This window comes from Phocoena sinus, chromosome 5 (assembly GCF_008692025.1).
Source record: "Phocoena sinus isolate mPhoSin1 chromosome 5, mPhoSin1.pri, whole genome shotgun sequence".
In the NCBI taxonomy this organism is placed as follows: domain Eukaryota; kingdom Metazoa; phylum Chordata; class Mammalia; order Artiodactyla; family Phocoenidae; genus Phocoena; species Phocoena sinus.
This window is the reverse complement of record NC_045767.1, coordinates 33,921,414-33,937,431: the sequence shown is the minus strand read 5'-3', so window position 1 is coordinate 33,937,431 and position 16,018 is coordinate 33,921,414. Positions and strand designations below refer to the sequence as shown.

At 38.4% G+C, this 16,018-nt stretch overlaps 1 protein-coding gene across 3 annotated transcripts in view; it reads left to right on the top strand.

Annotated features, from left to right (window-relative positions):
- Positions 1 to 16,018, top strand: part of NPNT (nephronectin) — a 77,939-nt gene that overhangs the window by 34,009 nt on the left and 27,912 nt on the right. For all 3 annotated transcript variants that reach the window (XM_032633679.1, XM_032633677.1, XM_032633676.1), the window contains 5 exons: positions 9,294 to 9,413; positions 10,960 to 11,079; positions 12,705 to 12,839; positions 13,141 to 13,263; positions 14,624 to 15,001. In XM_032633679.1, the coding sequence (XP_032489570.1) occupies positions 9,294 to 9,413; positions 10,960 to 11,079; positions 12,705 to 12,839; positions 13,141 to 13,263; positions 14,624 to 15,001 (876 nt within the window). The remainder of the gene's footprint in view (positions 1 to 9,293; positions 9,414 to 10,959; positions 11,080 to 12,704; positions 12,840 to 13,140; positions 13,264 to 14,623; positions 15,002 to 16,018) is intronic.

The window sequence follows — 16,018 nt, the reverse complement described above, 5'->3', positions numbered from 1 at the left end:
TCTGTTAGATGAAAACACTTTAATAGGTAGGAGGTTTGGCTTGAAATTTTGAGGTCCCTTCCAACTCTGAGCTCTTTGATCTTTGTGATTAAATTCCCTTCAACTGTTGACCAGTTTGTAATGTTCCTCTGAGAAGGATTTTGATTAACTTAGCAAGTTATTTTTAATTGGCATCAGATGCTTATAAAAGCAAATGATTATTTAGCCCTCACAGTGCTTGGGTATTTTACATATATTATCTATTTTCATCACTACAATAGCATTAGGAGGTAGAGTGTTATTTATTATAATAAGCTATAAATAATATTTCATTTTTCATTTGAAGAGACATCAGGGATATTCAGTGTCTTGTCCAAGTTCACAAAAGTGGTTGGTAAAAGATCTGCTATGTCAACTTAGAGCAATTGTCTATATAACTCCTGTTCTTTCTACCAGTGTAGTTTTAGATGAAGAAAACGTCATTGGAAATGTGATCCTCTGACGCATGCTGCATTACAAGGCTGACAAGACTTGTCTTTTTCATTAATTTCAACCGAGAACTTTCTACCATTAGGTGTTAAAAAGAAAAATACAGAAATAAAGAAAAGATAGGGTTAGATTTCACTAGAAAGATGCAAGGATAAAAGAGTAAAATTTTTCACTTATTCCTTAAAGTAATATTCCCTAGCATTTTAAAAATTTATTTATTTATTTGGCTGTGTTGGGTCTTCGTTGCTCTGTGCGGCTTTCTCTAGTTGCAGAGAGCGTGGGCTACTCTTTGTTGCGGTGCGCGGGCTTCTCATTGCAGTGGCTTCTCTTGTTGCAGAGCACGGGTTCTACGGCATGTGCGCTTCAGTAGTTGTGGCTCATGGGCTTAGTTGCTCCGCGGCATGTGGGATCTTCCCGGACCAGGCATCGAACCTGTGTCCCCTGCATTGGCAGGCAGATTCTTAACTACTGCACCACCAGGGAAGTCCTTTTCCTAGCATTTTAAATGTCAAATGAAAGAGTTATGTAGGGTCTAACTGTCCCATAGATACATAGTTGGCCTCACCTGATACAGAAATAATGTTGTTGAAATACTCTTATTCTTCAGTATCTGATACTCCTTTAAATGTGTCATGTAAACTCATGATTTATAGACATAGTTTTCACAAGAACTAGGAACACTGAAATTTGAAAGTATATGTAATTGTTCCTGAACCAGATGAAATCCATGTTAGTAAAATGTGACGTGTCCAGTGGTAGGACAAGCTGTTTATTCTAAAGTGTGTTCTTTAGTATCAGCTACTTGACTGATAGCTGATATTTTCCAAAGTTTCTTTTCTAATAATATATTTTTTTAACTTGGAATTTACCTAACATACGTGGGTAGTATTTTCAAAATAAGTGGGGTTCTTATTATCTCAGTTCACTCTTTTAAAACCCCATCTGATTTTTCCTCTCCAGTGTAAGTTCTCAAGTAGCAGCATGTTCAGTTCTGATTATTGAGTTGTCAGTGTTCATCTGAGAGTGCCAGCATGCTTCTTTTTTTTAAGTGCTGAACATAAAGCATCAAAGGTTCCCTTAATATGTCAACACCATAAAACTTTGTTGTCCTGATGCCAGGAATGTATACATAGAAGACTTATTAAAAGAAGCCACTGTCAAGATTACAGAGAAATTCATTTAAATTTATTTGCAGGAACTACATCAACTTTAATGTGCTTCAGACACTAAAACTATCATTGGAACATGGATCCATCTCTGGGTAGCTCTTATTTTCAGAAAACCAGTTTACCATGTACTTTACCCTGCAATACATACCCATTTCTCTTAAGAAAAATCAAAATATACTGAGTTGAAATCTTGCCTCCCAAAACTAAATATAGTTAGGGGGAAGAGGATTTTATTAGTGGCAAAATGGGATTTGACACCTGTAAAAATAGTGCTGCCACTGAAGATGTAATTTCAGGTTCAGTCTTGAATATAAAATTCCAGTCCATATTAAACCTATGTGTTTTAATCATCTCTTTCTTTTCCTTCCTTACCATAAAAGCAATTGTGGCAAGTTCTTGATGGGAAGGTTTATGTTCTTTGAGAGCAGGAACCCTTTGTGGGGTCTCTCTGATTTTTAGTTTCCGGAAAACTTTTATCAAAATGATTTGCAGATGATAAGTGCACATTAAATATTTGCTTAGTGACTGTTTCATATAATGGCTCTTGGTCCTGAACACCATAGGAATGGGAAAGAGTTCCATGGAGTTGTCTGGTATAGCTCCTTAGTCTCTGAATCCGTGGACTATCTGTCAGAGTGAGAGAGGCAGCCAGGCGTGAGCCGGGTAAGTGGGAGAGCTGTCCAGAGACCCCCAGAAACGTTATTAGAGCAAATTGTCTGTATCTGCTACATAACAAATTAACTTAGACAGTTTTTTATTCAGACCATACATTTTAATAAAATGGAAAACATGCCTCAGAGATATGGGAAGTCAAATAGGTTTCTTTTTTCTTTGTTTTTAAGCACAGAGGTTTTGGCAGGGGTGTTGTTTGTTTGTTTTGGGTTTTTTTGTTTGTTTGTCATTTTTTGGCCGGGCCACGAGGCATATGGGATCTTAGTTCCCCGACTAGGGATCAAACCTGTGCCGCCTGCAGTGGAAGCGTGGAGTCTTAACCAATGGACAGTCAGGGAAGTCCCTAGTTTCTTTTTTCTTGAGGAGAGAAATGTTAAGAAGAGGTATACTTGAAATAGTTAATTTCCACAGAACTGGAAATTAACATTTGATTAAAAGGAGGTTTTGGTATAAGGCAAAAATCATATCCGCTAAAAATTGTGTTGCGAGCTGTGTGCTTTGGGAACTCACCCCCTGGGAACTTGCTTGGCTGAGTGAACAGCGTGAGTAGATGAGTGCTTTCAGAGCTACCTGGGGAGCAGCAGGGATGGCGGGGCAGGCCCACTGTGGAACTGGCTTAAGTTAGCAGACTTGTTACAAGATTAGTGTGGATCTGCTGGTGGTGACTTTTGCTTGCCTCTGAGTTATTCTCTGGATTTGCCATAGCCAGATCATGTATCAAATCATGGCCTTGGACTGACCATATTCTGTAAGGCACAAGGTGCCTTTCATGGTAGATGAAATTCTAACCTGAACTCTGGCAAGATTTGCTTTTTCCCACCTTACTTTCTCTGGTAATTTTTTTTAAAAATAAATTTATTTATTTTATTTATTTTTATTTTTGGCTACTTTGGGCCTTCGTTGCTGTACGCGGGCTTTCTCTGGTTGCGGCAAGCGGGGGCTACTCTTCATTGCGGTGCTCAGGCTTCTCATTTCAGTGGCTTCTCTTATTGCGGAGCACAGGCTCTAGGGGCATGGGCTTCAGTAGTTGTGGCTCGTGAGCTCTAGAGCACAGGCTCAGTAGTTGTGGTGCACAGGCTTAGTTGCTCCGCGGCATGTAGGATCTTCCCAGGCCAGGGCTCAAACCCGTGTCCCCTGCACTGGCAGGCAGATTCTTAACCACTGCACCACCAGAGAAGCCCTCTGGTAATTTTAATTCATTCAGACTTCCCCCCTCCTTGAGTCTCTGTACCCATACAAATCTCCTCAGCCAAAAAAGGATACTATTATAGATAATAATCTTTTTCATAACTTTCCCATTAGAGAATAATTTGGGGCATGTAATATACCATATCATTGCATATTTTCGGGAATGAAAGATATTCTTTTGAATTTACAGCATGCTTTATAATAATTTCAGAAGAAACAATTTACAAATATCAATTATTAATGTTTTGACATGGTTTATGTTTCACGTGTTGAATTCCTTACCCCAAGGAAAGAATCGGTATCGTATAGCACAGAACCAGACAGTAAACTTTGGTGAGCTGGTTAAGCCTCAGTTGATTGCTTTCCTTAGCACAATAGTCGAAGTGCTTTAACCCTAATATTAAAGGAGTTTCTTAAGGCCTTAGTGTTTGAACGATATGTGGTTTCAACCCCAGGAACCAGTGTTCATTTAATTTGGTAGTTTAACTGGCTGTTGATAATATGAAGTCTTGAAACTTCATATTATTAAAGGATATTTAATATCCTTTAATATGGGATCCTTTAATCCCATATTAAAGGATGGGATTGCCTTTTTGACTCTACTTTGGGTCTCACCCATCTTATAATATTTTGGTTAGGTAATAATGGCCACAGTTACCATTTTTTGCAGAAAGCATCTTATGTATATTCTTCTCTTTTATTTCCAGCCCCACATATCTCAGTCGTATTCGTCTTTGCATGGGGTGTCTTATGTATATTCTAATTAAATGTGACCTAAAGGTGACATAAGTTCTTACACTTGAATTAAAACATCCATGATCTATTGTGTTATTTATTTAAATGAGATCTTTATGCAAATCATAAATTTATGCATAATTCTGGAGTGTTTTAAACTATTGGACAACATAATAATATAGGAAAATATTTTAAATTGGTCCTATAAGACCTAGGTGTACCTAAACAGAGCAGGTTGATAATAATCAGTTTTTACATAATCTGTTTTTTTGAGTTTTCTGTCTGTGTTGATGACTAAAATCATCTTTCGAAAAAGGACCATCTCCTTTTTGGTGCTTAAAAAAATCGATATGAGGATGTACGTGGATGTTAACTTATAATGTTTGTGTGTTCTTGGGACACAAAATAGCAGTGATAAATTTTAAGGAACATAGAAATTAAAATTAAAAAAGAGAAACCAGAAGAACTAGAAACTAATTTTTGTAAAGTATCTAAAGCATTCTTTTTGAACTCCACCAACTTTATGTAATTGTTTAATATACACTTATAAAGATTTTTAGGGCTAAAAATGACAACAGTTCAAAGCTGACTCTTGTTACCTTCTTCCTGGTGTGAAGATGAACACTTGTACCCAACTCCTCTTGACCAAGGCAGTGAACAGCCTCTTTCACAACCCCTGGATCATCAAGCCACAAGTTTACCTTCAAGGGGTGAGCGTGCATTATCTCAGGTGGTCTGCTTCTCCCACCTGCACGGCTTCCTGCAGTGTTGTCACTTCTTGCCAATGTTCTGAAGACTCACCCCCGGAGTACCTAGTCCTCCACATTCCTGAGCATGTGAAGCAAGCAGCAGGAATTGTCACCTGGTGGTGATTCTCTGTGCTCTACAAAGCCTGGAGCCTCCGCTGTCCTTTCCCTGCCTCAAGTATCCGTTGCTTTTCTTCTTCTTCTCTGGGTTTCAAAATGTTTTCTAAAAAATCAGATAACAAAATAACTTTTGTTTTCCTGTGTAGGTGAAGTCAGGAATTCCAAAGCACCTGAGATTGGGGTTTTGATGACTTTCGCTAAATAGATTTTTGAAGTGCCCAAGTCCTCTTCCCCATGACCACATTTGGGGTGTAGAGTTTTTAGGTCACTTGGAAATCAAACCATACATTAGCTTCCTTCTTTTGGTGAACATTTTGTGTTACTAGAAAGCCTGAGTTCTGGTTCTAGCACAGCGCTGAAGTAGCTCAATGATTGAGAGCAAGTCTTAGCAAACCAGTTCGTAATAGAAGGAGAGTAACTCCTGCTCTCTTCACCTACAGGACTGGTGTGAGAATAGAAACACCAAAAGTATTAATGTCTTCATTAGGCTGGAAGATTTTGTAGAAAAATTAGGTGGCAGTATGACTCTACAGTACTTCTAAAAGACTTTATTCCTCACTCACTCATACGTTTAGGAACTTAGAATGACTGAGTTAAACTCATTTAAATTATTAATTACTGTTTCTGCTCATAGGGAGCTTGATGCCTTTGGATCAAGAAATTAGGGCAATGGGATGAATTTCAGAATCATTGAAAATTTATTTTTTTTTCTTTTAAAAAATTTTTTATTGAAGTATATAATTAAAAATTTAAAGAGTAAAAGTTATGGCAGTTGACATATTGAAATGTGTTTGCCTGTGACCTCCACTTGAGTCAGATAAAATGTAAAAGCTTAGACTTCTGAGACATTGCACAGTTTAAGCCTCAAAGGGAAAAAAATGGTCCAAATTACATTAAATGAATGAAAGATTATTTTCCTTAAAAATCCATTGGGTTATCATACTCAATTAATCTCTTCCAGATTTTCAAGCACTTTTCAGTGTCTGCATGCTAATAAAATTTCTGATTCTTTTTTCTTCCTGAAGTGTAATTATAATGCTGCGCAGCTTGCATTTTTTGTTCTGAACCAGCCCCTTCCCCTTCTCCCCCAACCCAAGCTCCTGAACTCACCAACTTGCTAAAATATACTCCTGACTGGAATAGATGCTCTTTAAGAATTGTATATACAACAATTTAAGCATTTGAACATAAGTGGTTTAATTGTAAAGTTCTGTCCTTGATGTAAGATAGGTACATGATAGAATTCATTAGTTTTGTTTGTTTTTTTGTGGTACGCGGGCCTCTCACTGCTGTGGCCTCTCCCGTTGCGGAGCACAGGCTCCGGACGTGCAGGCTCAGCGGCCATGGCTCATGGGCACAGCCGCTCCGCGGCGTGTGGGATCCTCCCGGACCAGGGCATGAACCTGTGTCCCCTGCATCGGCAGGTGGACTCTCAAACACTGCGCCACGAGGGAAGCCCGAATTCATTAGTTTTTTATCACAGATTTTCCTTATAGTGTATGTTACATTACAAACTTCTAGAAAAAAGAGCAAGATTTAAGTAAATTTAAAATAAAGACACTAAAGTTTTCTTCCTACATTCTCTTATCAACTTTTAAGATTGATTTGAGAAAGTGAGATCAAGAGTAATTGTTCTCTACATTTTGCTTATTATTATAGGAGCATTTACTATAAATTGGAAGTGTCATTTTTGAATTTCTGACTTAATCTGATAGTAATAAAACTGTCACTAGGTCTATAATCCAAGACATTTTGGAAGCAGCAAGTATTAACTCAATTTTATAAGGCATTTGGTCAGTAAGAAAATAAGGTATAATAATCATAGACTAGAAACCCTGAACATTGAGGAAAAAGTTCATCACCAGGACACCAGATGCTTTTAATCTTTTGAAGCTTCCTGCTTTAGCAAAGTTCTGATATTTGGTAAAAATTGATCATTGTTGACTATTATGGAATCCTATTTCATCGTTTCTGCAGTGGTTTTGTAAGGGTCAGTGGGAAGTTTTTAGGAGACACATGCGTGTGGTCAGTGGCAATGATAGCAGTCACGGGGGACATCGACAGCAGCCAACTATCAGGGAGTGTCATCCAGCCCGTCACCAACTGTTAGAATACAGCTTTCTCAAATTGCTTTCAGCCTATCTGGATACTTACGTGTCAGTTTATTAATAGTAAAATAGCCAACAAGCATCTCTACATTTGCCCACTGAATGCTGCATGTTTATTTCCTTTTCCATATTATTTCATAGGTGATTCTCAGGTTGGTTTGGGTCTTTTTATTGGAATTATGACATCTTATCGATTTTACATTTCCTTTCAATTTCATGATTCTTAACCCCAAAGTGCTTTTGCTTATGGGAAGGGAAAGATAAATTTGGGTTGAAGACCACCAGCAACCCCAGTCTGGATCATAAAGACTCTCATAGCCATCCTAAGGGGCCCTTTATCAGCCAAGACTGGAGTGGCCTCAGCTTTAGTTCATGGCCATAGTGTCTGAAGAAATTTCCATCAGCGTAAATACACCTTGTATGTGAGCAGCCTGGAGCTATAAATATCTAACCAGTTCCCATCAGGAACACACGGAAGTTTCTGAGGCTTGTTAAGACTAAACTTAAGGGTTCTTAATTGACACATTTTATATCCATCAGTATCTTACCCTTGAGGTATAGAATTCAGTCTTACTCTGTTATTTGTTGTACTATGCTGTTACATTTCTACTTAAGTGCAAAAGAATATTTAAAACACAAAGCCTTTCTCTAACAATATATTCAGATTTAAATACTATTTACTATCATGTCAGTCAGGGATTTTTCAAAGCCAGATGTGAATCTGCAGGGACATATTAGGCATGATAATTAACTCCTCTTAGAACATGAGAAAAGATTCCCTGACTCTAATTTTTAATAAATATTAAAATACAAGATAGAAGAATATGAGAAGTGAAGTGAATACCCTTGACTGGGCAAGAGAGTATGAAGTTTAAAATTAAAGAAAGCATAGGAGATGATGAAGGCGTCTGGTTTATTTACGTAACCTCCGCAGGCTTCACCCAGCTGCAGATCTGCTTACAGTTGTGTTAAGGTTAGAAAAAAGGCCAAGTTGGCAAGATTTAAATTTGGTTAGATTTGAAAACAACTTGCAACTAGATATATCCTTATTTCTGATTTGACAATATGGATTAGTAGATAATTAAATTATGCTTATGCTGGCAGTGCAGACAAAATAAACATGTCATTTCTTCTTAATGAAGTCTATATTTTGGACATTACTGTTTCAGTGTATATTTGTCATTATGAGATTTGTTTTCACTTGAGGCAGTGTTCATCTTGAGTTGGAAAATTCTCGTGAAGTTTATTAACTCACTTCATATTGATATTTAAACCAATAAACCTGAAATACATAATGATAATCTATTATATATTATCCACTAGTATTTCTTTATGCCCTTCCTAACTGCAGAATGAATGAAACTATGATGTTGGAGGGTCTTTTTTTTTTTTTAAGTTTATTTTGTGACTCAAATGCTTTACTAAAGTAGGAGACTGACATTTCTTCTTTAATCTGAGATCAATATACACTTTATAAGATTGAACAAGAGGAACCTCAGTATTGATCACTCTAATTCAATGAGCTTCTATCCTCTGAAAAAAGAGCTTTTCTTTGGGAAGGTCAAAGCAGTCTGGTGTTAAAAATCCATGTACTTTCTGTAAACTAAGGTAGGCTCACACAGTATGTTCTTTAAACAGAGACAGGAAGAAGTTGAAATAGGAAGATCACATTGTCAGGAGTGAATCTAGTAGTATCACCCAGATATTTTGAGGTTCTGGAGTCAGAAAGATGGTTTGTGCTCTGCTCTTTCTAGGGATGATAAGCCACGTGTCTGTGAGGGGAATCTTCCCAACTGTCCTTTGTAAACAGAGATCACATGCACTACATTACTTAAGCTCCAGAAATTCACACGGCCTTCCATTATTATAAGGCTTTCGGTCGCCTCTGATAGGAAACTCCTGGTGGCCCCCAGTGTAACCAGCATTAAAACGAAGACATTGTGAACAGACTCTATCTCTCATGTAAATGGCTGGTTACTATAGCTTGACTGACTCTTCTTCATTCTTCGGAATAGAGAAGCATTTTCAGTGGTTTGCTTTAATGTTGAGGCTTTGTCAAATTTCTGCTTCAACCCCATTCTTTTCAGATCTAAACGAGTGTGGCCTGAAGCCGCGGCCCTGCAAGCACAGGTGCATGAACACTTACGGCAGCTACAAGTGCTACTGTCTCAACGGATACATGCTTATGCCGGATGGATCCTGCTCAAGTATGTCAAGAATCTTAACTGCTTTGGGCTTGACTTCATGCTGTGCTCTGGGAGTGTGTGAAAAGTGGCCTCCTAGCCCTTCTCCTAAACAGGATGTGAGCATGTGTTTGTATGTGTGCCTAAGGAATGGAAAATCAAAATAAGAGTTGCCCATTGTAGATGTCTAACATTCTTTTGTCAGGGGTGCCAATGTTAAATTGATTCAGAAATAGTCTTTAGAACAAGAATCACAAAACTAATGTATTTTCTAACGTTTTTCCTAGCACTTTTCCGCTTGTCTTCTATCTAGACATAGGACTATTCCATGTAGAAAAAGAACATTGGTGACCATTTGAGGGCTGTTGTGCTCTTGGTAAGGATGGACACTAAATTATTTGCTGGTAGAGAATCCATCCAGCCTGGTGATTGAGTATAAACTGTCCATAAGTACCTCCTCACTTCATTTTTTTTTTGCGATACGCGGGCCTCTACTGTTGTGGCCTCTCCCATTGCCTAGCACAGGCTCCGGACGCGCAGGCTCAGTGGCCATGGCTCACGGGCCCAGCCTCTCCGCGGCATGTGGGATCTTCCCGGACCGGGGCACAAACCCGTGTCCCCTGCATCGGCAGGCGGACTCTCAACCACTGCGCCACCAGCGAAGCCCCTCACTTCATTTTTACATTTCTTTATAATAGTCTGAAGACTAAGCTTTTTTCTTAAAAAAAAAAAAAAAACCTACTTCAAATTAAAAAAATGATTATAACAACATAAAAGTAGATTTCATGTGTGTCTTTGTAAGAAAGAAATGGATGGTGTTTCCTACTATCATTTTGATGTGTTTATAAAACAGACAATGGCCTGAAATTCTCTGCAGGCTGAACATTGAATTGAGATTGTGGTTCTATGATATCCAACAATTGGTGCCTTGATTTTTAATTTTACTGAACTGTCAGTTAAATTGGTTGATTATCAATCAGTTAATTATCAGTTGTCTCTCTCTAACTGGGTTGCATTTTATAAAATAAAAAAGGTTAGCTAATTTTATTTATCATTGCATATTTAGCATGGAACTATTTGCAATAAGGTGAGTTCATGTTTATTAACATGTGGCAGTGATGCTAGAATCCTCTAACATTGTACAACTCAGTGCCTGGAGAAGTTTAATGGATGGTTGAGACAGTTACTTGGATGCCTTAGTTAAGACCAGCACTTAACATGAGTAATCTGGAAAAATACCTCAATGCTCCAATTTCCTTGGCCACTGGAAAAGCTTCCAGATAATCTCTCTGAGATAAAGTTTTACATTTGTCTTCTATTTCTTCAAATACATTAAAGGTCTTCCCCAGATGCTAACAGAGCTGGTTCCCTTCTTAATTATCCCTGAGGGAAGAAGGTCTTTGTGTTCTTCCTCCCTATTTTTGACTTTCTTTAGACTGTTGGAGAACTAAGCCCTTTTCATCTGCATTGTTGATTTCAGTGTCACTGATTTCAGGACAAGTAGAAAACATAGTTATATTAGGTACAGAGTATGCCCTCTGCCTCCCTTGGACAGTCACTGTCTTTCCAGGTGCCCTGACGTGCTCCATGGCAAACTGTCAGTATGGCTGTGATGTTGTCAAAGGACAAATTCGGTGCCAGTGCCCCTCTCCTGGCCTACGGCTGGCTCCTGATGGGAGGACCTGTGTGGGTGAGTTGTAAAATCAAGCATCTCTATCAGCAGTCTCTCTAGGGTAAGGAAGAAAGTGAAATGTGATGGCAGGAAGGAAAAGGGGAGTTACTTAACATCAGGTAATCAGCTATCCTTTAGACAATATCAGATGTCTCAGGGGACCTCTCTCTGTGAAAAGACGGTGGAAACTTTGTTTCCAAAAAACAAATGAGGGACAGGAGGAAGCTTCAGGCAGAGGAAACCACACGTGCAAAGGCATCGAAGTTTAGAGGGAGCATAATATTCAGGGAACAAGAAGAGCTCAGTATTTCTAGGACGTAAGAGGCAATGAGTATTGAAGCTGAGCTGGTAGACAGGGCTAGACTGTATATATTGCACTAAAGGGTTCGTTTTTTTTTTTTTCCCCTGTAAATTAGGAAGGCAGTAAAAGATTGTGGTTAAGAGTCTGGGCTTTGATTTTAAACCTGGCTCTGCCATAGACTTGATATGTAACCTTAGGTAAGAGGCTTCCTTTCTTGGAGCTTCAGTCTTCTCATCTTTAAAATGGGAATAATGTGAGGATCGAATGAGATCGTGAATGCAAAGAGCTTAGCACGGTACCTCACATGTAGTAAGCACTGAATGAATGGAGGTATCTGGGGGCTCAAGAGATATTTACTGAGTACTTTGTATATATCAGGCACTGTGCTAAGTGCAAGGATATAGAGTAATGGACAAAGCAGACAAGATTTCAATCCTCTGGAAGAGGCAGAAAAGAAAGAAATATTCAGTAAAATTACAAACAATGCCAAGTGTTAATATGAATAACTAAGGGAGTGAAAAACAAAAAGGATCTATTTTAGAAAATAATGGTCAAGGAAAGCCCTGAAGTTAGACATGGACCATTGGCCCCATGGAGAATCAGCCAAGCTGGTGAAAAAGTTGCAGAGCACTGCAGTGAAAGAGAGGTTGGTCTGTTTGAGGTTCTGAAAGAAAGAAAACCATATCCTTAAGAACAGAGTATGGGGGGGGAGGTGGCTTGAGATACAGCCCGTGAGGTGGGTGAGGACTGTTTATTACAAGGTCGTTAAAGACGTGATGAGGAATGAGGAATGAGTTCAGAAAGCAAGTAGAAACAGTTGAGAGTTTTGAGCATGGGAATAATCCCTTCTTATGTCTTAATAGAATCATTTGTTGACAGTTGAGTGGGAATGCTTTGGAGAGGCTAAGATTGGCAGGGAAAAGGCCAGTTTGGAGGCTCTTGGAATAGTCTATCCTGGGAGATGGTGGCTTGGGCTAGGGTAAAGGCAGTGGGTGAAGAGCAGAGTAAATGAGTTCAAAGAATTTGTCAGAGGTAGAATCAGCTGAGGTTAAGGGAAATATGGTTGTCAAGGATGACTCATGTTTCTAGTTCAAGCAACGGCGGGGGGGATACAGGTGCAGTACATGCTGAGATACGGTACAAGAGGAGGACGGCTTGGCTTAGAAGGACGAGTTGAAATTTGGAGATACGGGATTTATGTTGCCTGTCAGGGCAACCAGCTGGATAACATTTATGATGAGCCACTACGTGCGCACAACCCTTTGCAGATAGTGTATTTTAAAAGCTCCTCCATCTGAACGTGCTGTTGCCCTTCCTAAGACGCATTGGCTTATGTTTCTAGACATTGATGAATGTGCTACTGGAAGAGCCTCCTGCCCTAGATACAGGCAGTGTGTCAACACTTTTGGGAGTTACATCTGCAAATGTCATAAAGGCTTCGACCTCATGTACATTGGAGGCAAATACCAATGTCACGGTAATGAACCCCAACCCTTGCTTTGTGTTGTGTTTTCCTGTGGAGCGGAAAGGTCTCTTAATTATGGTGATGACTGGGATGTCAAGGGCAGGGGAGGGTACTGGCATTAAATTAAACAAACAGAAGTGAAACTCAAACACTAGTAGTTCTGGACGCACACTACTTTATTTCTTCTCTTTATCTGCGAATTTTACGTGAACCTTCACATTGCAAAAAAAATTTTTATTTGAAACTGTGTATTTTATGTGTAATCATATTTATCTCCCAAATAAACCTCTTTTTTTCCTACTTCCTGATGCAGATATAGATGAATGCTCCCTTGGTCAGTATCAATGCAGCAGCTTTGCTCGATGTTACAACGTACACGGGTCCTACAAGTGTAAATGTAAAGACGGATACCAGGGCGACGGACTGAATTGTGTTTGTGAGTCATGCTTGTCTCCCAGCTCTAAATTCCAGCAGGAAGTACAAGATTACACAAAGGCCATTACTAGGAAAGATAAGGAACAAGATTAATTATCAAACGAATATCACTTTTCATATCTAGTAATACTAGTCCGTGATTTCCACAAACAATAAAATCACTTGCTCAGTAATTTTTAAAAATTAAAGACTCAGTAATACATTCTAATCTTAAAAGCATTCAGTTCCTTGACTAAACTCTCTCAGTAGCTTCTCCTTAGCTGGTACGAAATTATAGAGCCCTCCTTGAGAATTTGATCTTAAATGTATGTTTGTCATTAGCATTAGATTATAATGGTGGGATAATCTGAATATATTCTTTCCTCTGTTTTATGCCTCCAATTCTGCTCTTAAAGAATCATTTCCATATTTATTTTCTCTACGTTCAGGACTGTTTTGCTTTTTAAATTTTTACAAGCTCTATTTGTAGTATGGCTATGTATGTCAGTAGATAAACATTAAAAAAGTACCCTCCAAGATGAAAGTTTCACAAACCAAAGGCCACAATTTAGCATACATTTCATGCAACGATAGATCATTTTTTAAATTTCTGGAGTAAAATATTTACTGAAAATCATGGGGCATAAAATCATGAGGATTAAAGGATTTTTGAAGGGTCATGTAGTTATACTCCCAGTCTGGAATATATGCTTACAAGAAGATTAAATATTAATTCCTTTCGGTGAATACAATCAAGGACAGAGTTTCCACAGGTGATCTTGGTGACCTCTGAAACTTTTTTTAAAAAGCAATTGTATAAATTAGTAAAGGGGAAGGAAAACCAAATATAAAACAGTGAGTAGAACATTTAATGAAAATGTATTTGGGTGAATTTAATTTATATAAAGTGTGGAAGAGAAAACTATTAGTCTTCAGACAATTCTAAACATGATTTTATAATATACACATACCATGGAGACACTTAACATAGACTCTAAATATACATTTCTCATATTTTAAAATTTTAAAATATCTCTGCATTTAAAAATCTCATTGATTCTTCTCTCTTTCCACCTTACAAATACTTAAAACATTTTATGTTTCAGATGATACATTTCATTACAGAAAAACAATATAATTTTTGTGTATATCCACCAAATAGATATAGGTATGTATGAATATATATGTGTATATATTACATATACACACACATACTAATTTTTTTGGAAAACAGCCTGACTTAACAGGAGGGGAATATTCTCAATGTGAAAAGTAAGCCAGTTGGCATGAGGTATTTTGATGTGTTTGTTTTTTACAATTTGATATTTTACTTCTTAAGGTGAGAGGGTTGTACACTAATTTAAATACATTTACTGTTTTAGATATTCCAAAAGTCATGATTGAACCTTCAGGTCCAATTCACGTACCAAAGGAAAATGGTACCATTTCAAGGGGCGATGGAGGACACAGTAATTGGATCCCTGATGTCAGAAGTACTAGGTGGCCTCTGAAGACACCCTATGTACCTGCTGTCATTACCAGCAGGCCCACCTCTGAGCCAACAGCAAGACCTGCCCTGAAGCCAGCGCCACAGCCTGCCCCACCCACAGAACTCAGAACACCTCCGCCAGCAGCGGCCCCAGGAGGACCAACCACCAGCCTGACAAGTGTAGCATCAGTTGCCACTGTGTCTCCAAGAAGGATTACAGTTGACAACAGGATACAGACAGAGCCTCAGAAACCCCGAGGAGATGTGTTCAGTAAGTCATAAACGTTACCACATTTTTTTGAGGGTTTTTTGAGATGTAATTGACATACAGCACCGTATACGTTTGAGTACAGCATAGTGGTTTGACTTATCCGTATCATGAAATGATTACCACAATATGTTTAGTTAACATCCATCATTTCACGTAGATACTAAACAGAAGAAAAAGGAAAACACATTTTTTTTCTTTGGTATGGGAACTCTTAGGACTTACTGTCTTAACAACTTCCATATAAGTTATACAGCAGGTATAACTGTAGTCGTTGTTGTATATATTGTTGTATGCTACATCCCTGGTACTAGTGTATCTTATAACTGGATTTGTACCTTTTGACCACCTTCATCCTGTTTTCCCTTCCCACCTCTAGTAACCACAAATCTGATCCCTTTTTCTATGAGTTTGTTTTCTTTTAATAGTCCACATGTAAGTGAGGTCATGTACAGTATTTGCCTTTCTCTGTCAGATTTATTTCACTTAGCATTCTATCCTCAAGGTCCATCCATGTTGTCTCAGATGGCAGGATCTTCTCATTGTTACGGCTCACTAATATTCCACTGTAGATATGTTTATATATACCACAATTTCTTCATTCATCTGTCAGTGGACACTTAGGTTGTTTCCATGTCTTGGCTATTGGAAATAATGCTGTGAATGAAGAGGTGCAGATATCTCTTACGCATAGTGTTTTTATTTCCTTCGGATATATTCCCAGAACTAGGATTGCTGGATCATATGGTAGTTCTGTTTTCAGTTTTTTGTGGAACCTCCATACTGTTTTCCATAGTGGCTGCACCGGCTTAAAATCCCACCAACAGCGCATCAGGGTTCCCTTATCTCCACACCCTCACCCACTTGTTATCTCTTGTCCTTTTGGTAAACAGCCATTCTAACAGGTATGAGGTGATATCTCGTTGTGGTTTTGATTTGCATTCCCTAATAATAAATGATGCTGAGCATCTTTTCATGTATCTGCTGGCCATTTAGTATATATTCTTTGGACAAATGCCT